Below are 23827 nucleotides of genomic sequence, written 5' to 3'. Positions count from 1 at the left end.
GTAAGAGTTTGCCACCCCAGCACTCCAGGGGGCTGAGATGCTCCTGGTCTATCTAGGTCATCATTAGCTGTTCTGAATGTGACTTTACAGAAAAATAGAAGATTATAGAAGGCAGAGATCCATTTTTGGATTCCAACTGCTTCAACTTCACTATGGACTATTAGGATGAGCTATTCAGAAATAAAAACATCCAAGAGTACCGAAATGGACAGATAATATCTTTTCCTAGAAATGGAAGTACTCAAGTCCATTACCAGGATAGCCAGCCTGCCGTTCTCAGAAGATAAAGCAGATTTTTTTTTTTTATAGACAGGATGCTCGACTCTTTCTGTCAAATAGCATGCAGGAAGATTTAATTAGACATTCAGTTACATAATATGTCGTGTTTTCATATATCAATTATCTCAATTATGTTACACAAACATATTCAATAAATCCATCTTAGTTTTTTCATTCTTGTTCTGCCTGAATCATAAATCTTTTGACGCTCTCAAAGACAGAACAATGGGCTGTCACAGAAAACCTTTCACAGACTTAAGGTGGTAATCAGGGGCGGACTGACAACTCATGGGGCCCCCCGGGCAATAGGGGTTCATGGGGTCCCTGTGTCCTTGCCCAAACTCAAAAAAGCCTATGAAAAAGGTACCAGGGGCATCTCATGGGGCCCCCTACTGACCTCGGGCAGTGCCCGAGTTTCCAAATGGTCAGTCCGCCCCTGGTGGTAATACATGATTAGAAAATTGACAGATCGGTCATCCAAAGACCGAGAGGTGTTCGTCGTTGGTCGAAATCGTGGCCCACATTAACCAATCTAAAAAAATCGTTCATCGGGCAATACGTAGTGTTGACGTCTTCTGTACAAGTGGAAGTGATACAGTGTGCGTGTATCCTTGTAGCCACTCCCTTTTGGCCAGAACGAGCGATATACACAACAATTAACAGCAATGTTCTGTGTCTCCAATCTGAGCATTGAAAGTGTGATCTCTGTAACTTACAGTTGTGATGAGATAGCGATAACTCCAATCTTAGTTGAATAACACAGGCAGTGACTCCATCAGATGACACCTTGTAGATCTTGTGAAGTTTATTCCATAAACTGAGAGAATCTTACAACAATGAATATCAGATAGGTCAAAAGATCATAATGTGACCTGCTTCATGACATGAGGTTTGAAGCTGAAGTGCATTACTGGGAAAATGAACAAAAGGGGTAGGGCTATCTATACAGCATGAACTAAACCAAAGGAAAGGGAGGAGCAGAGACAAAATACAAAGAACACTTAAAGGCATATGCCAGTCACGTGAAACAAGACAAGCAACGAGTATAATATCGTTTATTACATTATCTATATACATAAATAGTGATTCATAAAATATAATCTGCAGAATTCTGGTTTCATTATCTAATTTGACCAATCTACTGTTAACATTTGGATTTTTCGTTTGTGTTTCCGAAGATTCCTTGGACATAAACATCCGGGTCATCTTCTGTTTCCGCTCATGTATGATAGCGCTTGATAGATTTTTTTTCATATGACTGTCATACCAACGCATAGAAAATCGGTCGTTCGTATGCGAAATGACAACATTTTTCACTGTTGTTCAACCAGATTGTTTCCTTCACAATATCGTTATCGGTTAAAAAATCCTGCTCGTCAACTAAGAGAAAATCGTTCGATCAGGGGTTCCGTGAAATTTTTCGTATGATTTTCTTATCGTATGTACGGGGCATTAGGCAACTTAAAGGTGAGAAAATTGCCCTGGTCTGTGATAAGTTAATTTTTTGTACATTTTACGTGGACTAAAGCTGGCCATCAGAGATCATTTGGATGTACCAAAGAGCACCGAAAATACTATTGATTACAAAATATTAAATATTCATAACTTTTTTTTTATGATGCCACAGGTAGCACAGTGGCTTTGAATGGGAGCTGAACTGGATTGGAATCAAATTTATGTTAATTTCTTTTCAAGTTAAACATTTTTTAAAATATTTTTATATATACAGTGGATATAAAAAGTCTACACACCCCTGTTAAAATGTCAGGTTTCTGTCATGTAAAAAATGTAACAAAGATAAATAATTTCAGAACTTTTTCCACCTTTAATGTAACCTATAAACTATACAACTCAGTTGAACAACAAACTGAAATCATTTAGGAGTGAAGTAAAAATAAAAAACTAAAATAATATGGCTGCATAAGTGTGCACACCCTTAAATAATGCTTTGTTGAAGCATTTTGATTTGATTCCAGCACTGTCTTGTTGGGTATGAGTCTATCAGCACGGCACATCTTGATTTGGCAATATTTGACCACTCCTCCTTGCAAAAACACTCTAAATCTGTCAGATTGTGAGATCATCTCCTGTGCACAGCCCTCTTCAGTTCACCCCACAGATTTTCGATCGGATTCAGGTCTGGGCTCTGGCTGGGCCATTCCAAAACTTGAATCTTCTTCTGGTGAAGCCATTCCTTTGTTGATTTGGATGTATGCTTTGGGTCGTTGTCATGCTGAAAGATGAAGTTCCTCTTCAAGTTCAGCTTTCTAGAAGAAGCCTGAAGGTTTTGTGCCAATATTGACTGGTATTTGGAACTGTTCATAATTCCCTCTACCTTGACTAAGGCACCAGTTCCAGCTGAAGAAAAACAGCCCCAAAGCATGATGCTGCCACCACCATACTTCACAGTGGGTATGGTCTTCTTTTGGTGATGCGCAGTGTTGTTTTTGCGCCAAACATATCTTTTGGAATTATGGCCAAGAAGTTCAACCTTGGTTTCATCAGACCATAACACATTTTCCCACATGCTTTTAGGAGACTTCAGATGTGTTTTTGCAAAATTTAGCCGGGCTTGGATGTTTTTCTTAATAAGAAAAGGCTTCCGTCTTGCCACTCTACCCCATAGCCCAGACACATGAAGAATACGGGAGATTGTTGTCACATGTACCACACAGCCTGTACTTGCCAGATATTCCTGCAGCTCCTTTAATGTTGCTGTAGGCCTCTTGGCAGCCTCCCAGACCAGTTTTCTTCTCGTCTTTTCATCAATTTTGGAGAGATGTCCAGTTCTTAGTGATGTCACTGTTGCGCCATATTTTCTCCACGTGATGATGACTGTCTTCCCTGTGTTCCATAGTATATCTAATGCCTTGGAAATTCTTTTGTACCCTTCTCCTGACTGATACCTTTTAACAATGAGATCCCTCTGATGCTTTGGAAGCTCTCTGCAGACCATGGCTTTTGCTGTAGGATGCGACTAAGAAAATGCCAGGAAAGACCTACTAGAACAGCTGGACTTTATTTAGGGTTAATCAGAGGCACTTTAAATGATGGCAGGTGTGTGCTGACTCCTATTTAACATGATTTTGAACACAGCTACATCCCTAGTTATAAGAGGGTATGCACACTTATGCAACCACATTATTTTAGTTTTTTATGTTTACTTCTACCCCTAAAAGATTTCAGGTTTTTTTTCGATTGAGTTGTACAGTTCATAGGTCACATTTAAGGCGGAAAAAGTTCTGAAATTATTTAATTTTTCTCATTTTTTTACATCACAAAAACCTGACATTTTAACGGGGGTGTGTAGACTTTTCATATCCACTGTAGATTTAAAATTTATATTCAATCATGCAATTTATATTATACTGATACCATAATAACAAGAAAAATACAATGCACAGGCTAGTTTTGGATAGAGAAGAGAATGCTTGAAGCACTTTTCTTTCTTGTTCCACTGGCAGTATTAGGGAGATTTCTCCTCACTTCCTCTTCTGGAGACACAAAAGAAAATTAAGGAAATCTGCCCAAAGTCTGGGAAACCACCTTTACACAGGTACCCCAGAATACCCTGATGCACCTTTTCGAAGACTCTCCTGTTCTGGAGACAACTGTAAAATATTAGATCTCCTGTCTTCTTATGTCCCACTGAGCTTGGGAATCAGAATAAATATAGGGAGTAAATCTCTACAGTAGGGACAAAGAAAGCAACAAAAATCAAACAGATGTTTTAGGCTCCATGCACGCTAGCATTTTTTTTTTTTCGTTTTTTTTTTTAAGCTGGAAAAAACGCTGGATAAAAAATGCTGGTAATAGTGTTTTTATTAGCAGTTTAGTAGTGCGCAGAAGCATTTGAGAGCGTTAGCATTTTATTAGCATCGGGGTATTCTGGGGAGACCTGTGTAAAGGTGGTTTCCCAGACTTTGGGCACCATCAAACCTGCAGGCCAGAGTACTTGGTGTCATTCTGGACTCCAACCTATCCTTCCAGCCTCAAGTCCAATCTTTAACAAACTCGTGCAGACTCCACCTCCGCAACATCACCAAAATACGCGCGTTCCTAACCCCAGAAACCACTAAACAGCTCATCCACTCCCTCATCATATCACGACTCGACTACTGCAACTCCCTCCTCACTGGCCTGCCTCACCGCTGGCTATCCCCGCTTCAGTCCATCCTGAATACGGCTGCCAGACTCATTCACCTTTCCAACAGCTCCATCTCCGCCACCCCCCTCTGCCAATCCCTCCACTGGCTTCCGATTGCGCAACGGATCAAATTCAAAATCCTAACACTGACGTACAAAGCCATCCACCATACTGCACCGTACTACATCACTGACCTAATATCCAAGTACCGCCCAGCACGCACACTCCGCTCCTCACAAGACCTCCTTCTCTCTAGTTCCCTGGTCTCCTCCTCCCATGCCCTCCTCCAGGACTTCTCCAGGGTGTTACCCATCCTCTGGAACTCCCTGCCCCAACCCATCAGATTATCACCTACTCTCCTCTCCTTTAGGCACACCCTGAAAACCCATCTCTTCAGGGAAGCCTACCCCACCCCCTGCTAACTTGCCGACCTCCTCCACTCTTCCTACCACTCCATCCCCCACAGCTATCTCCTCCTGTGCCACCATCCCCTCCCTCCTAGATTGTAAGCTTGAAAGAGCAGGGCCCTCAATCCCCTCATGTTTTGCATTGTATTGGTATTGTTCTGTCACATGTTCTGTCCCCCTTTGTAATGTACAGCGCTGAGCGAACTATTGGCGCTTTATAAATACTGTATAATAATAATAATATAATAATTAGTGGTTTTACAATACATGTAGAGGGGACAAAAATAGCTAGAAAAAAGCTGTTAGAGGTGTTTTAGTAGAGTTTAGCAGTGTTTAGCATTTTATTTCTGTTGCAAAATGGTAAAAACAGCAACATTTTTTTCTGCTCCTAGACGCTGAAGTTCAAAAAATGCTACTAGCCTAAAGTAGTGTACATGAACACATAGGATAACACTATTTAGCTTCTAGAACACAGAAAAAAATGCTGATAACAGCTTCTAGGAGCTTAAGAACATGCTAGTGTGCATAGAGCCTAAATCTTTTTGCAGTCTATTCGAAATAAAATTAAAAGAAAAGTTTTTCCTTCTGATATATAGCAAAGGAAGGTACATGTCAATACGGATATTGTAACTATTTTTACATGTCTCTGTAGCAGGTAACAGGTGCAGAAGTAGCTGCTATGTGTATATATACAGTGGGGATCGAAAGTTTGGGCACCCCAGCTAAAAATTTGTATTAATGTGCATAAAGAAGCCAAGGAAAGATGGAAAAATCTCCAAAAGGCATCAAATTACAGATTAGACATTCTTATAATATGTCAACAAAAGTTAGATTTTATTTCCATCATTTACACTTTCAAAATAACAGAAAACAAAAAAATGGCGTCTGCAAAAGTTTGGGCACCCTGCAGAGTTACTATCTTGTACTGCCCTCTTTGGCAAGTATCACAGCTTGTAAACGCTTTTTGTAGCCAGCCAAGAGTCTTTCAATTCTTCTTTGAGGTATCTTTGCCCATTCTTCCTTACAAAAGTCTTCCAGTTCTTTGAGATTTCTGGGCTGTCTGTCACGCACGGCTCTTTTAAGGTCTATCCATAGATTTTCAATTATGTTGAGGTCAGGAGATTGTGAAGGCCATGGCAAAACCTTCAGTTTACGCCTCTTGATGTGATCCCCCGTGGATTTTGAGGTGTGTTTAGGATCATTATCCATTTGTAGAAGCCATCCTCTCTTTAACTTCAGCTTTTTCACAGATGGCATCAAGTTACCATCCAAAATTTGCTGAAATTTTATTGAATCCATTTTTCCTTCTACTCGTGAGATGTTCCCTGTGCCACTGGCTGCAACACAACCCCAAAGCATGATTGATCCAACCCCATGCTTAACAGTTGGACAGAGGTTCTTTTCATTAAATTCTGTGCCCCTTCTTCTCCAAACGTTCCTTTGCTCATTCCAGCCAAAAAGTTAAATTTTAACCTCATCGGTCCACAGAACTTGTTTCCAAAATACATCAGGCTTTTCTATATGTTCATTTGCAAAGTTCAAACGATGATTTTTGTGGTGAGGACGTAGAAGAGGTTTTCTTCTGATGACTCTTCCATGAAGACCATATTTGTACAAGTATCTCTTTATAGTGGAATAGTGTACCACAACTCCAGTGTCTGCCAGATCTTTCTGGAGGGATCGTGCAGTCAAACGTGGGTTTTGAATTGTTTTTCTCACAATCCTGCGAGCTGTTCTGTCTGATATTTTTCTTGGTCTTCCAGATCTTGCTTTAACTTCCACTGTTCCTGATGACTGCCATTTCTTAATTACATTCCGAACAGAGGATATTGACATCTGAAAACGCTTTGCTATCTTCTTATAGCCTTCTCCAGCTTTGTGAGTGTCAACTATTTTCAGTTTCAGTTTTCTAGACAACTGCTTAGAAGAACCCATGGTGCTGATTGTTGGGGCAAGGTCAGATGAGTCTGGGCATTTAAAACCGTTGAGATTGACATCACCTGGTTTTCCCAGACGATGATTGAGAACAATCCATGACACTGGCAGGTCTCAGCTTGGCAAAGGGGGCAGTGCATGCTATAAATTCTGCAGTGTGCCCAAACTTTTGCAGACGCCATTTTTTTGTTTTCTATTATTTTGAAAGTGTAAATGATGGAAATAAAATCTAACTTTTGTTCACATATTATAAGAATGTCTAATCTGTAATTTGATGCCTTTTGGAGATTTTTCCATCTTTCCTTGGCTTCTTTATGCACATTAATACAAATTTTTGGCTGGGGTGCCCAAACATTCGATCCCCACTGTATATATATATATAACCATACATATACCCATATAGTATGTATACGTGTATTATGTGTGTATATATATATATACCTACCCATATGGAAGAAAAATATATTTCAAACATATTTCACAATATTCTTCCCAAATACCAAATATATTGACATATATTTGAAATGCTACAATTTTGGCCATATTCTATATATTTAAAAAAATAAATATATATATATATATATATATATATATATATATACTATATGTTGAAATGCGGTTTTATTACAAAATATGTGAAAAATATTTTTAAAAATACATTTTTGGGATGTATTTACAAAATATATGTAAACATATATGTTCAAATTACTTTTTTATATGTTAAAAAAAATCTGAAGAATATATATATATATAAAAAATGATAGGTATTCCTCTTTAATATTTCCTGACCTGCTCAGAAGATGTGGCATACATTGCTTCTTATGGACACAAATGAAACAGGATGGCAGTAATAACAAAGTGTTCCCTGCCTTTAAGGCAATTAGGAAGTTTTATTTTGGTTAGTTCAATAAAGAACCTTTTACTTCTCTGCAATCATCTTCTCTCGAGTTCCTCTGATTAGACCCCCTTTAAGCATTCATGTAATGAGGCTTTTAAAAGACTTCTTTGATTCATCTAAATGCTTCTTTTTTTTTTGCATAAATCTCTGAAAGATCTCAACAAGCTGTGACGATCAGAGATACTTAGTAAACTAGATGTTCCCTCTTCTATAATATCAGAAGGAACAGTGGAGGCTGCTCTTTGATTTGTGAAATGATTCAGTGTTTTCTTTCTATTGCTCTATTCAGCAAGGTAAACTAAAAAAGCGATGTGGGGGCTGATTACTGTTTGTACAAATGGGGATATCGTCCAGAGGACACAGAAAGACATCGGTGAGAAGTACAAAGCAATCAGGCGTTTTCTTTCCAATTTAACGGATGGATTGCTTTTGTTTGGAACACATTGAAAATTTGAATGCAGGAACAAAATAAAATGAGAGCTCTATTTAGGTGGAACCTCATTCTAACATGTATGCAGCATGCAGACTGATTAGACCTTCTCACAGACTATAGAAGGTCTTCTCATATACTATAACAACGGGAATGTCATAATGTATGAAGAAAGAAAAAAGTAAGGGAAATGGCAGAAAGCAAAGTGGGGGGGGAGGGGAAGGAAGGGTAAAGAAGCAAGGGGAGGTGTAGGAAGGAGAGAGAACATAAAGGAGGGAGGGGTATGAAGGAAGGATGGAGGGAAACGGGACATTGGGGAGGAAATAAGGCAACTATACTAACATTTATAGGTAAAGTTGATCCAAGGAATATCCGATTGCCTCTCGGGGGATCAGGAAGGAATTTTTTTCCCAGCAGGAGCAAATTGGATGATGCTTTGCTGGGTTTTTTTGCCTTCCTCTGAATCAACTGTGGGTATAGGATTATAACTTTTTTTTTTTCTATGGTTGAACTGTTTGGATGTTTGTCTTTTTTCAGCCAGACTAACTATGTAACTATGTAACTTGAAAGGTATGTAGGAGAGGGGAGTGGAAGAGAGAGAGAAAAGAAAAAGGAAGGAATTAAGGAAGGAGGAAGGGAAAAAAGGAGAGGATGAGCAGAAGCAAGGAGGGAAAGAAGGAAGAGTGTAAGGAAAAGAGGCAAAAAATAAGTGGGGACAAGAGGAAGAGCAGGAGGGAAGGAAAGAATAAATATGAGGCAGGAAGGGATGAAGGAAGGACTTTAATCCGTAACACTTTGGTCATAAATATTAGGGTAACACAGCTACTTAAATATAACCTCTGACCTCAAAAATAAAGATGAGGTTTAGGTAAGGACTATTTTGCTTAGTTATCTTGGAACAGCTTGGACTAATGTAAGTATGTGCAATAAGTTTGGGATCTCCATGGAATCTGGAAATCCCTGTAGTGGTTCTACTACAGTGATTTCTACTTGCTTCTGGGTCCCTTGCCAATGAATGCAAGATGTTTTCTGATGAGACAAGGTGGAGAGAAAGGGGGGCAGTGAAATCAGGATCCTCACCACATCCAATCAAAGAATACTTTGATTTCATTCAGAAAATGCAAAATGTTCTCTGCATGGTGTCTATGCTTGACATGGGACCTGAAAACTAGGAGCGATCACTGTAGTAGCAGCACCTTCCAGTGATTTCCAGCTTCCCCAGGGATCGATCAGGTATGACACAAGCATATTTACATTGATTCAAGCTGGACCAATGCATGTATGCAAAATAGTCCATACCTCAGCTTTAAATGGATCCCTTAAAATCCATACATACTTTGTAGTGTGTGGAAACTAGCATCAAAGGTAGCGCTTTAAGGACTCAGCCACTTGCTTTCTTCTTCTTTTTAAGGGCTTTTCTTGCCCCATTTTATTAAAAGAAATTTCAGAAAAATACTGTAACATGAGTTTCACACACAGGTGTATTCATTATTTGTCTTCTATCCAAATAAACCTTGCTTGAGGTGACTGTAGCCGTATTAGTGTACTTGCCACAGAAAACAATTGAGTACTGTTCGTGATATCATTATTATTATTACATCGAGTTTATATAGCACCAAAGGGTTTGCTCAGCGCTGTACAATAGGGGGGACAATACATGGCACAGTACAACAAAAACAGACAGCGTACGAGGGGTAAGAGGGCCCTACTCTTTCAAGCTTACAATCTAGGAGGGAGGGGGTAGTGGAACAATAGGAAGTGGCTGAGGGGAATGAAGTGGCTGAGGGGGATGAAGTGGTGGGAGGAATGAGGGAGAATGGCTGTTAGGTGAGGGTGGGGTAGGCTTCCCTGAAGAGATGGGTTTTGAGGGAGCGCCTGAATGTGGGGAGGGAAGGCGACAGTCGGATGGATTGGGGCAGTGAGTTCCAGAGGATAGGGGAGGACCTGGAGAAGTCCTGCAGTCGTGCATGGGAGGAGGAGACCAGGGAGCAGGATAGAAGGAGGTCCTGTGAGGAGCGAAGGGTACGGGTAGGGTGGTACTTGGGGATCAGGTTGGTGAGGTAGTCAGGGACAGTGTTATGAACGGCTTTGTAGGTCAGGATTAGAAGTTTAAATTTGATGCATTGGGCAATCGGGAGCCAGTGGAGGGAGAGGCAGAGGGGGGTGGCAGAGGTGGAGCGGGTGGTGAGGTGGATGAGTCTGGCCGCTGAGTTCAGGATGGTCTGGAGCGGGGAGAGCCTGCACTTGGGTAGGCCAGTGAGAAGAGAGTTGCAATAGTCAAGGCGTGAGATGATGAGGGAGTGTACAAGACGTTTGGTGGTGTCTGGGGTGAGGAAGGCACGTATCTTGGCAATATTGCGGAGATGGAGCCTGCAGGTGTTTGTAAGTGATTTGACATGAGGCAGGAAGGAGAGGTTTGAGTCAAGAATGACGCCAAGGACTTTGGCTTGCGGGGCGGGAATGATAGTGGTGTTGGTGGCGGTGATGGATAGGATGGGGGGGGGGGGGGTGTGTGAGGAGTTCGGTTTTGGAGAGGTTACTTTTTTTATTTGCACTAACATACAATTTTGAGGACAAGCTTTCGGGGAATGTCCCCTTCTTCAGGTCCAAAACATTGTGATCAGTACTGCTTGGACCTGAAGAAGGGGACATTACCCGAAAGCTTGTCCTCAAAATTGTATGTTAGTGCAAATAAAAAAAATATCATGGACAGTACTCAATTGTTTCTGATCCAAATAAACCAAAATGTCAGCCCTTCTGGCTTGTACCTGCAGCACTGCTGCTTTAGCCTTACACTCTAGGCCAGGGGTCTCCAAACTATGGCCCTCCAGGTGTTGAGGAACTGCAAGCCTTGCAAGACTCTGACAGCCACAGGAAAGACTCCCAGAGGCAGAGGCATGATTGGAGTTGTAGTACTTCAACAACTGGAGGGCCACAGTTTGGAGACCCCTGCTCTAGGCCCTTGTCTGCCTTCTACAGACTGATCGCTCACCATACACTTAGCAGCCCCTTGCTGCCCTGGCTCCCGTGGTGGAGTCCAGAACCATGGTCAACACTAAAAGCCCAGCACACACCTGACCAATTAGTGTGCTGGCTGTTCACAAAACCTTAGCCCAGGATTAGAGATTTCATCCCTCCTGGATCACTTTGAAATCTCCAGGCTCCGGGTCTAAAAATGTACTTTACTAAACACTGACGAAACTAAAAAGCCAGTTTCCGCTGATATCAAGGGTGGGCAACTGTGGCCCTCCAGCTGTTGTAGAACTACAAGTCCCATGAGGCTTTGCAAAACTGACAGTTACAAGCATGACTCCTAAAGGCAGAGGCATGATGGGACTTGTAGTTCACCAACAGCTGGAGGGCCACAGTTGCCCACCCCTGCTCTGTATGAAAAAAGCTCCATGGAGCCCCTCAACCTGCCTGGCTGAGAATCCTGCTCATAACCTATATTTAGACTCTGGCATGGTGCCACACTGCCACAAGTGCTAAAAGTATTGTGTCCGATCAATGCAACAATCTAATCCAATAGCTTCTGACCCTGCTCCAAACCTTATAGCTGAAGGCATCTGACTATTGAATATGTGTCTTTTGCTCATACATTCTTCATGTTCTGCATGGGCAGAGTTGTGCTAAGGGTTTGTCTTTTGCTTCAATAGTTTTTCACTTAAAAGTACCCCCCTTTTCCATCTCAGAAAGTCAATGTCGTTACGACATAGCAGTTCCCTTCCAGGCAGCATCTCAGAAGTCAATGTCGCTACCACATAGCAGTTCACTTCCAGGCAGCATCTCAGAAAGTCAATGTCGTTACCATGTAGCAGTTCACTTCCAGGCAGCATCTCAGAAAGTCAATGTCGCTACCACATAGCAGTTCACTTCCAGGCAGCATCTCAGAAAGTCAATGTCGCTACCACATAGCAGTTCACTTCCAGGCAGCATCTCAGAAAGTCAATGTCGTTACCACATAGCAGTTCACTTCCAGGCAGCATCTCAGAAAGTCAATGTCGTTACCACGTAGCAGTTCACTTCCAGGCAGCATCTCAGAAAGTCAATGACTCTACCACATAGCAGTTCACTTCCAGGCAGCATCTCAGAAAGTCAATGTCGCTACCACATAGCAGTTCACTTCCAGGCAACATCTCAAAGTCAATGTCGTTACCACATAGCAGTTCACTTCCAGGCAGCATCTCAGAAAGTCAATGTCGCTACCACATAGCAGTTCACTTCCAGGCAGCATCGCAGAAAGTCAATGTCGTTACCACGTAGCAGTTCACTTCCAGGCAGCATCTCAGAAAGTCAATGTCTCTACCACATAGCAGTTCACTTCCAGGCAGCATCTCAGAAAGTCAATGTCGCTACCACATAGCAGTTCACTTCCAGGCAGCATCTCAAAGTCAATGTCGTTACCACATAGCAGTTCACTTCCAGGCAGCATCTCAGGAAGTCAATGTCGTTACCACGTAGCAGTTCACTTCCAGGCAGCATCTCAGAAAGTCAATGTCTCTACCACATAGCAGTTCACTTCCAGGCAGCATCTCAGAAAGTCAATGTCGCTACCACATAGCAGTTCACTTCCAGGCAGCATCTCAAAGTCAATGTCGTTACCACATAGCAGTTCACTTCCAGGCAGCATCTCAGAAAGTCAATGTCGTTACCACATAGCAGTTCACTTCCAGGCAGCATCTCAGAAAGTCAATGTCTCTACCACATAGCAGTTCACTTCCAGGTAGCATCTCTTAAAGTCAATGTTGCTACCACGTAGAAGTTCACTTCCAGGCAGCATCTCAGAAAGTCAATGTCGTTACCACATAGCAGTTCACTTCCAGGCAGCATCTCAGGAAGTCAATGTCGTTACCACATAGCAGTTCACTTCCAGGCAGCATCTCAGAAAGTCAATGCCGTTACCACATAGCAGTTCACTTGAAGGCACAAAAGTATAAGTTGTGCTCCCCAAAACAGAAATTTTTCACTGTCAGTGGCACCTAGTGGGATCCAATGGGGATTCTGCTTTTAAAGCAGTAGCGTGTTATTGGGTGACAGTCACTGCCCTTTGCAATATCAGTGGCCTAACAAATAGGTACAATTCCTTAGCACCTAGTAGAGAGCAAAGATTTTTACTCCACAACCCAATTTTACAAAGCTTTAGGAGCTTTTACAGGTGTCAAGCTCTTGGGCGTTAATTAATTTCATTGGCCAGAATAAATATTTTATTCTGGCCATTAAAATGAATTATTACTCAAGCGGTAAACTTGCCTAGCATTTAGGTGCATTTAGCAGCTTTTTAGTAGCGTAAAGCGTTTTTTCTGCCCAAACAGCTGGCAGTAGGGTTTTTTCCTGCCTCTAATAGCCCCTGTCAATCAAAGCTTCTAAAAGTATATGAGTGCATGGACACATAGGATAATATGGAAAGGTGTTTGGAAGCAGTATAAAAACACCCCTGACACCCCTAAAAGTGGCTGCAAAAACACCCTTTGTGCAAAGGACATCCCATTTGGAGTGTAAGCTTCTGGTTTTGGGGGAGGGGTGCTTTTTTATCTGTACCTCCTGAAAATGATCTGGAAAGAGGTCCTTTGGAACACTTTTTACTATACTGCTCAAAAAAATTAAAGGAACACTTTTTAATCAGAGTATAGCATCAAGCCAGTTAAATTCCTGGGATATTGATCTGGTCAGTTAAGTAGCAGAGGGGGTTGTTAATCAGTTTCAGCTGCTTTGGTGTTAATGAAATTAACAACAGGTGCACTAGATGGGCAACAATGAGACAACCCCCCAAACAGGAATGGTTTTACAGTTGGAGGCCACTGACATTTTTTTCCCTACTCATCTTTTCTGTTTTTCACTGTTTTGCATTTGGCTGGGGTCAGTGTCACTACTGGTAGCATGAGGCAATACCTGGACACTACAGAGGTTGCACAAGCAGTCCAACTCCTCCAGGATGGCACATCAATACATGCCATTGCCAGAAGGTTTGCTGTGTCTCCCAGCATAGTCTCAAGAGCATGGAGGAGATTCCAGGAGGCAGGCAGTTCCTCTAGGAGAGCTGGACAGGGCCATAGAAGGTCCTTAACCCATCAGCAGGACTGGTATCTGCTCCTTTGTGCAAGGAGGAGAAGGATGAGCACTGCCAGAGGCCTACAAAATTACCTCCAGCAGGCCACTGGTGTGAATGTCTCTGACCAAACAATTAGAAATAGACATCATGAGGGTGGCCTGAGGGCCCGACATCCTCTAGTGGGCCCTGTGCTCACTGCCCGGCACCATAGAGCTTGATTGGCATTTGCCATTGAAGACAATGGCACCTTGACAGCCATTAGTTATCGGGATGAAATCCTTGGACCCAATGCCAGACCCTACGTTGGTGCAGTGGGTCCTGGGTTCCTCCTAGTGCATGACAATGCCCGTCCTCATGTCTCAAGAGTATGTAAGCAGTTCCTGGAAGATGAAGAAATTGATACCACTGAATGGCCCCCACGCTCAGCTGACCTAAATCCAATAGAACACTTTTGGGATATCATGTTTCCGTCCATCCAACGCCACCAGATTGCACCTCAGACTGTCCAAGAGCTCAGTGATGTCCTGGTCCAAATCTGGGAGGAAATACCCCAGGACACCATCCATCGTCTCATTAGGAGCATGCCCCGACATTGTCAGGAATGCATACAAGCACTTGGGGGCCATACAAACTACTAAGTACCATTTTGAGTTGCTGCAATGAAATTTCAGAAAAATGGACTAGCCTGCTGCATCATTTCTTCACTTTGATTTTCGGGGGTGTCTTTAAATAAGGGTGGATAAAAATCGATTATTTTATTTGATGCAATCACACAATGTCACAGTAACCATGAGAAATACCATGAAATAAAAGAAATTGAGTAGTTCTCCAGCTATGTGTGATTAACCTAAAATCAGTTCTGATATTACTGTTGTACTAACCTGACAGCTTATTATTCTTAAGAGGACACCTTCATTTGGTTTGCAAATATTAAAGAGTCTAACTAACAGCAAGAATGAGTTGGATTCCTTACATGTAAAGAGCACCTGTCATTTTAGATCCATCATGGCAGTGCCTGTTAGCAGGCATCCACTCACCTGCTGCCGCCACATCCCTCACCTTGTTGTGTCGCTGCCGCATCACCAGCCATCCCATTAATGTGAATGGGACTGTCAGTGAGTCAATAGCGGGTCAGAGTAAGAGCCTCTGTGGGACAGTTGCTGTTTAAAAATTATGATTTAAATTGAGCCTTTTCACTAGTGATTTAAATCATGATTAACCTCCCTGGCGGTATGATTATTTCAGATTTTTGGTGCTGAAAGCGGTACCATTTTTTTGCATGGAAATATGTTGTTTTTTTATTGTAGGCCTGTAATATTTAGGAATAACTCACTGAAATCTGTCCGAACAAGAGTCTATTAAACATCCCGGGTATGATAACATTTTAAACACAAAATCATAAATTATAATATAATAAATAATCATAAATAATAATAATATAATAATACATTTAATTCAATAATATAATCAAACCGAAAACACTGAAATTTGAAATATAGCGCCAAGTTCGCACATCACTGAGCAAAGTCGCAACATTGTTTTCAGTGTCTGATGACGAATTTCTCCACGAATCATTATCACTCAATTCTGCAAGTGGTTCTGATTTACTATCGCTGTTCTCTAGCTGATCTAAACCCGCTTTTGACCTAAAGGGATGCTTTTGGACGCCATGGACTTTTCTAAGTTTCCAGGCAAAAAGAACAGTCAAAATGCAGACAGGGGACAGGACAAAGCACTAAGGACAAAATGTATGTGAAATGGTTTGAAACAGCAATGTTTTACTATGTAAAATTAGTTTTGAAAAAAATGAAATTTTTTTTTAATTTTCAAATTTCCCGCTGCCGCCGGCGCCCGTACGTCCCGATGTCACAGGGACCGGAACACAGAATCCGGATGCCGGCATCAGCCGGAGGAGATGGCCGGGGACACTGCAGGGGACACATCGCGGGAGCGAAGGACAAGGTAAGCTCTGCAGGGACTCCCTATGCAGTGCCGCATGGTAAGCCCGAGTGTAGCTTGGGGTTACCGCTTTTGGTACTGAAACTTTACCCCAAGCTACAACTGGGAATACCGCCAGGGAGGTTAAATCAACTTGATTTAAATCAAATCCACCCTGCTTTGAATTCAGTCCTCTGTAGGTTGATAATTTTCATTTCCATCAAACGATGGGGCATCCTTACGTTCCTAACACATTACCCAGTCCACATCAGTATAGATATCCAGCATGATATTTTTCCCCATTGAGATCTGATGTGTTTTCAAAGTGTTCCTTTCATTTTTATGAACAGTGTACTTAGAGCTGAGCTTAGGTGAATTTCAAAACTATCCTTGCAGTGAGATTCCCCTTGCACTGCAAGGGTTAAATACTTGTTTTTGTCTGGGGGGACATGAAAAATCAGTTTTCCTTACCTTATTCCTCGCTCCCTTAATAGCTGATGCTTTCCCTTCGATGCTCCTGGCTGTGGACAGGCTCTTGGCTTCCTTACTTACATTGCAAAACTGCTTGCCCTGCATTGTACGTGATGTTGTAAGTGTTCAACCAACAGATGGAGCGTTGAAGAAAAATGACTTCGGGGGACTAGTTGCACAGAGAGGACAAAACCTGCAAGATTGAAGGATAAGGTAAGTAAAATTGCTTTTTATTGGTAAAAAATAGCATTCACCCCTTGCAATGCAGGGCAAGCCCCACTGCAAAGGTAGTACTGAAATTTCCCCAGACTTCATCTTTAACCAGTACCACTGACAATTTGAATATTCAACTGGTGGAGCAAATATTAGGGTTCACCATCAAACTACCTGTCTCTGGAGCTTCTACCCCTTCTTCAAATGCTTGTCTGGAAGACCGTATTTGGCTCTTTGATCTGTGATACCATCGGAACAGCAGTTAAACAAGTCAAATATTTAGGAAATACGGAGGGTAAGAGTTCCTGAAGAAGCCAAACAGTGCCGAGACATGTTCTCGCCGCTTTGTTATGATTCAGCTGAGCTTGTGCGGGAAGTGTACAGCCAATATCAACACACATGGGTTTATTTAATAATGATAAGAACAAACACGGAATTTTATCACTGCCATGTTATGAAAGGCATAGGAGAAACACTTTAGCCATCCATTTATCTAGAAACGTGCAGCGTGAGGCCCTTGTACAACTCTGCAAAAGGTCTGACAATCAGCAGGGTTCTTACATTGACCGTACAAGAGTCTAATTTATCAATGTGCCTGAAAATAGAACAGACTCTATTGTACCTGGCAAATTACAGCCTGTTTTTCAACTACGTATTTTCAAATATGAACAGGGAAAATAACTGTCCATATGATTGGTTGCAGAGGGCACTCAGGACTAAGCCTGGCAATTCTGGCACTGATCTATCTGAGGGGTACTTTTGGATTGGAGTGACATCCTGTGGGCTTGCCTCCAAAATCTCAATTTTAATAGAGGTTGCTATAGTTTATGCATGCAAGTAAAGCATATTCAATAAGGCATTGAAAATCAATGATGTTGTGTAGCAATAAGAATTCCATGGCAACTGGTCAATTTAAGTTACGGTAATTAAATCAGTGATGGATGAGTCCTGATTGGATTCTAGTGGCTACTGCACCTTCCAAATTGCTCCTTGCCTTGCAAGAAAGAGGTGCACCTTTTGGCTAAACTCACAGCCTCTTTTTGTACTGCCTACTTTTCCTTTTTACTGGCTTTTCATATAACAAATGCAATATTTTCGAGGTGTGATGAAAGTCTTGGCATAGTTCAGATCATCTCAACCAGGGTTTTGTGAAACCCTAGGGTTCCTCCAGAGGTTGCAAGGGGCTCCATGGACAATAAGCAACTTCTACCTCTCAGAGGAGTAACTACAAACACCAATTATTTTTTCAGCTGTCTGTAAGGGGCATTCTGCTAATGACTGCTAATGTAGGGAGCACTCTTCCCACTGAACATCAATGGAATGCATTCTTCCCACCAATTACCACTGTAGGGAGCATTCTTACCACTGACCACCAATATAAAGAGCATTCTGCCCGTTAATTAACAATGTAGGACATATTCTTACCATTGACTATCAATGTACTAGGACCCTTCTCTCACTGACCATCAATTTTAGGGGTCACTTTTCGGTCACCAGTGTTGAACAGCACTACAATTTTAACTGTCTGCATTTCTTCTCTAAACACAAGGAGAGATAGGGTGCAGGATTCAGATTTGCAAGGGTCACTAAAATTGTCACTGGGCACACTGGTTCCGGCTTGTCAGCACTCCACGAAATGGGACCACCATATGGAAAATGGGAAAGGACCCAAAGTTGAGAACCCACACACATACAATCAAATGAGAGCACCAAACACACATTTAAGAGTCAATGGTAATTTAATGATAAAATGTATTTATAGCACAATTCTACTACACTCCCTCGGTCTCATCCTACCTGTCACAACGCTCTTTCAGCGTTACCTATAATGCTACCACCTCCCCCTCACTCCCCTCTCTGTTGGGGTCCCTCAAGGCTTCGTCCTCGGGCCCCTTCTCTTCTCCATCTACACCTCCTCCCTTGGCCAACTAATACACTCTCACGGCTTTAACTACCACCTATATGCTGACGACACACAAATCTATCTCTCAACCCCCCACCTCACCCCCTCAGTCTCCACCCGAATCACACACCTACTGAGTGACATATCAGACTGGATGACACTCCACTTCCTTCAACTGAACCTCTCCAAAACTGAGTTTCTTGTCTTCCCCCCAGCCCGGACACCACCCCCCATTGACTTCTCCATCATGTCCAACAACGCCACCATCAAACTCGCCCCGCAGGCCAGAGTACTTGGTGTCATTCTGGACTCCAACCTATCCTTCCAGCCCCAAGTCCAATTTTTAACAAACTCATGCAGACTCCACCTCCGCAACATTGCCAAAATACGCACGTTCCTAACCCCAGAAACCACTTAAACAGCTCATCCACTCCCTCATCATATCACAACTCGATTACTGCAACTCCCTCCATACTAGCCTGCCTCACCGCTGGCTATCCCCGCTTCAGTCGATCCTGAATACAGCTGCCAGACTTATTCATCTTTCCAACTGCTCCTTTTCCGCCACCCCCCTCTGCCAATCCCTCCACTGGCTTCTGATTGCTCAATGGATCAAATTCATAATCCTAACACTGACGTACAAAGCCGTCCACCATACTGCCCCGAACTACATCACTGACCTAATATCCAAGTACCACCCAGCACGCACACTCCGCTCCTCACAAGACCTCTTTCTCTCTAGTTCCCTGGTCTCCTCCTCCCATTCCTGCCTTCAGGACTTCTCCAGGGTGTCACCCATCCTCTGGAACTCCCTGCCCCAACCCATCAGATTATCACCTACTCTCCTCTCTTTTAGGCGTACCCTGAAAACCCACCTCTTCAGGGAAGCCTACCCCACCCCCTGCTAACTTGCCGACCTCCTCCACTCTTCCTAGCACTCCGTCCCCACAGCTTTCTCCTCCTGTACCACTCTTCCTAGCACTCCGTCCCCACAGCTTTCTCCTCCTGTACCACTATCCCCTCCCTCCTAGATTGCAAGCTCGAAAGAGCAGGGCCCTTGATCCCCTCATGTTTTGCATTGTATTGTTGTTGTTCTGTCACATGTTCTGTCCCCCTTTGTAATGTACAGCGCTGAGCAAACTATTGGCGCTTTATAAATACTGTATAATAATAATAATAATAGCAGAATAGCAGCTCCTTTGCTGCATTCACCAACACCAGGGTAACCTGCCCTCTCGAAACTTTCCAAGCAGTAAATCACAATGCAGTTTTATTTGGTATTTGTTCCCCTGAGTCCATTTAAGCACAGTCAGAATTCTTAAGCCCTGATACAGGGGGGATGTCCTTGGCCCCAAAAACGCGTTGGCTCGATTCAGCTATAAATCATTTATCATGAAATGGGCTCTTGGACATACATTTGGCACTCTATTGTATATGTGTGCATTTTTTTTATCCATTATTATGGTATATTTAGTTTTAATACAATTACTAAAATATTTTCATTGCACTTATTATTTAATTAATTTTCATTACTATCAATTGCTGTTTACACCAATGTCTTGTGAACTGTAGATGTAAGTATTATTAGAATGGGTTCCTTGGGACCTGAAAGTTATTTCAAGAGTGCCTCCATGTTAATAAGGTCGAGAAAGACTGGTGTAGTATAACACTTTGGCAGTTAGATAGTATTTTATTTTTATAGCGGTCTATGCTTCAGTCTAAAAAGAGACAATGAAGGAGGAAAAGGGACAGTGGGATTGGGTTCTAAAAGAAAGACAGTTGGGAGTATGATTGAGCTTATGACACGCTAGTAATCATTTTACTGTCAACAACTCAACAGTAAAAGCAGTAAAGATGGAAAAAAGCACTAAAAACCTCACCTTTTACGTCTAGAAGAGCGAAAGCTTCCTCTCTGGTGGGGTGGAGTCTGCAGCATTTCAGCTAGAGTTAGCAAAACCTCTCAATTCTGGCCAGTGATGGAGCAATGCCATAGAACCAAATTAGTATTTTTTTCTTTTGCGCTCTCTAGTGATTCTGGCACTGGTGAGTTGACACCATGGCTGCAAAAAAGAGACATTTTAATTTTCCAGCCGTGCTAGAATCTCATAGCAGCTGGAGATTGAAATGGAAAGGTCATATTTAATGACAATAATTTACAAAACAGCTTGTGTAGCATTCATATATAAAATATATCACTTTTTAGGGAAAGTGGAATTTTCCTTTAAAATTGGTAATGAATTGTAATAAAGAACAGCTTGGGTTCCAATAAAAGTTTGACTGTTGTTCTAAATTCTGGCATTCTTCATTTTGTTTGTCTGTGTCTGAAGATATATTTAATATCTTTTTTGGCTCCATGCTACCATACTCATTTATTTCCGAGTGGAAAAATCTAGTGTTTTCAGCTTTTAGTAATTAGTTATCGCTGGGATTCTGCGGTACTTGGAGGGTGAAGATACGCTTGCGGAGTATGTGATTGCATAAGTGTTCCGAGGGTGATAGGATAGCTGGCTTAAATTATTTTTAGACAGGTATTTGTTATTATTATGAAGTTTAGAAAAGCTTTTTCTTAAAGTGTTTCTTTCCATTGCACATTCGATATAGTATACATACTGTATATACTGTAGGTATGCTGCTGGAGTAAATTGGATTTGATAGGTTAGATCAGGGGCATGAGTTAGGCGGCTAAGGTAAAATTATAGGAATATAATGTATCCAAGGCTAAAATGTTTTTTTTCAGTGGTGAGGGGCTATGGTGAGGACAGGTAAAGAAAGCACAGATCTACAGAACGCATTAAACAGAAACAGGGAATTCTTTGCACTGCAGGTCCTTAGATACAAATTTCTCTCCAGCAAGGAGAACATTGAGCAGCACTGTAGTAACATCATCAATTTTTACTCCAAATCTTGTAAGACTAGCAGTTGGAGGCTCCAGGCGCATAAGTGCCTGGGAGCAAGAAGTGCATCGCTTACTTTCAGGAAATCAAAAGGCTCTCAGTGGACTGCTTTGACACAATAACATTTTTAAAAGTTAACAATAACATTGCAGATTTTCACTTTTTGAGTTCAGGTCTCCCGTACTGGCATGTAGACCTGTCTGATCTGTGAGGAACTATGCAATTAAGGAATCAAGGAAGTCATGAATTAGATAAAATGCTAAAGTTTGTATGCTACAATTAGCAGAATCAAAAATGTAGCAAATGTTTTTTTTTTTTATTTGAAAAGGTCAAACTTAGCTCTGCCATTTATACCTTTTGAGCCTCCCTATTGGTCAATTCATCAGTGTCCAGTTGCTTTTCCAGTTTCAGTTGCACTTAGACATACCCTCCTTCTTCAGGCTATCACCATGGACAAAGGCACAGGACATGACAAAGTTTGGTGGGGACAGTCATGCATAAATTGGAATGCTTGTCAACTATGCATTAAAGTGTAATCCCTAATTATGAAAATCTCTGATTTGCTCCATTTATGTTCTGCTGAATATATAATTGAAAGTGTTTCCTTAAATATGTTTGACAAGGGAAAAAAATATTTTTGATCTTGCAAGAAATCCAGTGCTGTTATGTTTGTCCTCTTTGTGGTGTAACTGAAGAAGCCTTTTTTTCCCCGACAGGTTAATTCTGTGAACTACAACAACCCCCTCTCCCATCTATATTATGGCAATCATGAGACAGAGAGGTGTTCTTTAGTTCTAACACATTTCTAGTCCTAGGGTGGCACTGCTGCTTTAAACTACAGTGAATAAGTATTGTCTCCCTAGGACAGGAAACGTTCACGGTAGGATAAATAGGTAAAAATAAAGGTAGAAAACCTGAAAAAAAAACCCCAATGCAGCATTAAAGATATACTTTAGGAAGACTATATTGTTAATGATTACAATTGTGCATACTAATCTTGTTTTTCTGTTTCTTTCATTGTTCAGGATCTTTCTTTCCTTTTCTGAAGCCTTCAGAAGGTGTCTTCAAAGTGATCTTCTGGCTGGGCTACTTCAACAGCTGTGTCAACCCTATCATATACCCATGTTCGAGCAAGGAATTTAAAAGAGCATTTATCAGGCTGCTGAGATGCCGCTGCCGCAGGAGACGGCGTCCTCTCTGGAGGGTCTATGACCATCAATGGAGGACATCAATGAACAGTTCACGAAGAGGTTCTGAAGGTGAAACCACAGATTTCTCTTCTATGAACTCCTCGTTTATTTATAACCCCGGAAACCAGGGTATAACAACAAAGAGGAAAAGCATGGATTTTAATAGCTGGAAACTAATCTCCCCTTTTCAGAACTCTTCCTCTCAGCTGAAAGAGAAAATGAACAACCTTTCTAATAAAATTCGCAGCAGCTCCACCAAGAGCAATATGTCGGCTGCCTACAAGAGTGAAGTTGAGTCCATCTCAATGGCTGTTTCTAATGACTTTACAGAACTTGAGTATCAAATGTATGATTTATCTGACTGCTGTGGACTCAGAGAAACTGATATATAGATGTCTTCTATTATTATTTTATCTGTGGGGGGGGGGGGGGATTGTTTCAAACCTGGTGATTTTATTGGAAAACAAATGTGGATTATAAATGATTTTTTGTATGAATATAAGTAAAAAAAAAAACTAAAAGAAAAATGTGTGATTGTCTCAAACTACAGGTGTCTTTTTTTCTTTTATTTTTTTTTTTTTCTTAAGAAAACTATGTCCTTTAAAATAAAACTGGAGGGATGGAGGCTGTTCTTTAAAATTTTTTACTGCCTGACTGCCATTGTGAATCATTGAGGTGAATTTACTAAAGGCAGATAGACTGTGCATTTTGCAAGTGCAGTTGCACTCATTTTCCTTAGTAAATTTGGATGTGGTAAAGCTTTACTTTGCAGAGTGCCCAAAAGGAAAATTTAACCACTTCCCGACCGGCCGTTGCATATAAACGGCCGGACGGTGGCACTGCAGGGTCGGGTGGCTGTTTATAAACGGCCTCCCCACACCCTGCTTGTGCGCGCTCCCTCGGAGCGCGCAGCACCGCGATCCGGTGCCCGCTGTGTCCTCCGGACACAGTGAAACACCGATCGTCGGACGGGACCTCTGTACAAGGTCCCGATCATGTGATCACTAATTGGCCAATCAGTGATCACATGCAAAGTAGTAAGCAAGATGTCACTTGTGACATCATTGCTTACT

The 23827-nt window shown here is 41.8% G+C and overlaps 1 protein-coding gene across 1 annotated transcript in view; it reads left to right on the top strand.

Moving 5' to 3' along the window:
* ADRA1D (adrenoceptor alpha 1D) overlaps positions 1-23281 on the top strand; it is a 238029-nt gene extending 214748 nt beyond the window's left edge. Inside the window, exon 2 of the mRNA XM_089653356.1 lies at positions 22590-23281. Coding sequence (XP_089509482.1) covers positions 22590-23146 — 557 coding nt within the window. The 3' untranslated portion in view covers positions 23147-23281. The remainder of the gene's footprint in view (positions 1-22589) is intronic.
* Positions 23282-23827: the final 546 nt, after the last annotated feature.

Source organism: Staurois parvus, unplaced genomic scaffold, assembly GCF_062004578.1.
Source record: "Staurois parvus isolate SC_StPar_1 unplaced genomic scaffold, SC_StPar_1.0 ptg000708l, whole genome shotgun sequence".
NCBI classification, from domain to species: domain Eukaryota; kingdom Metazoa; phylum Chordata; class Amphibia; order Anura; family Ranidae; genus Staurois; species Staurois parvus.
Note: the sequence above shows the minus strand (reverse complement) of the source record. Positions and strands in the feature narration are given on the sequence as shown.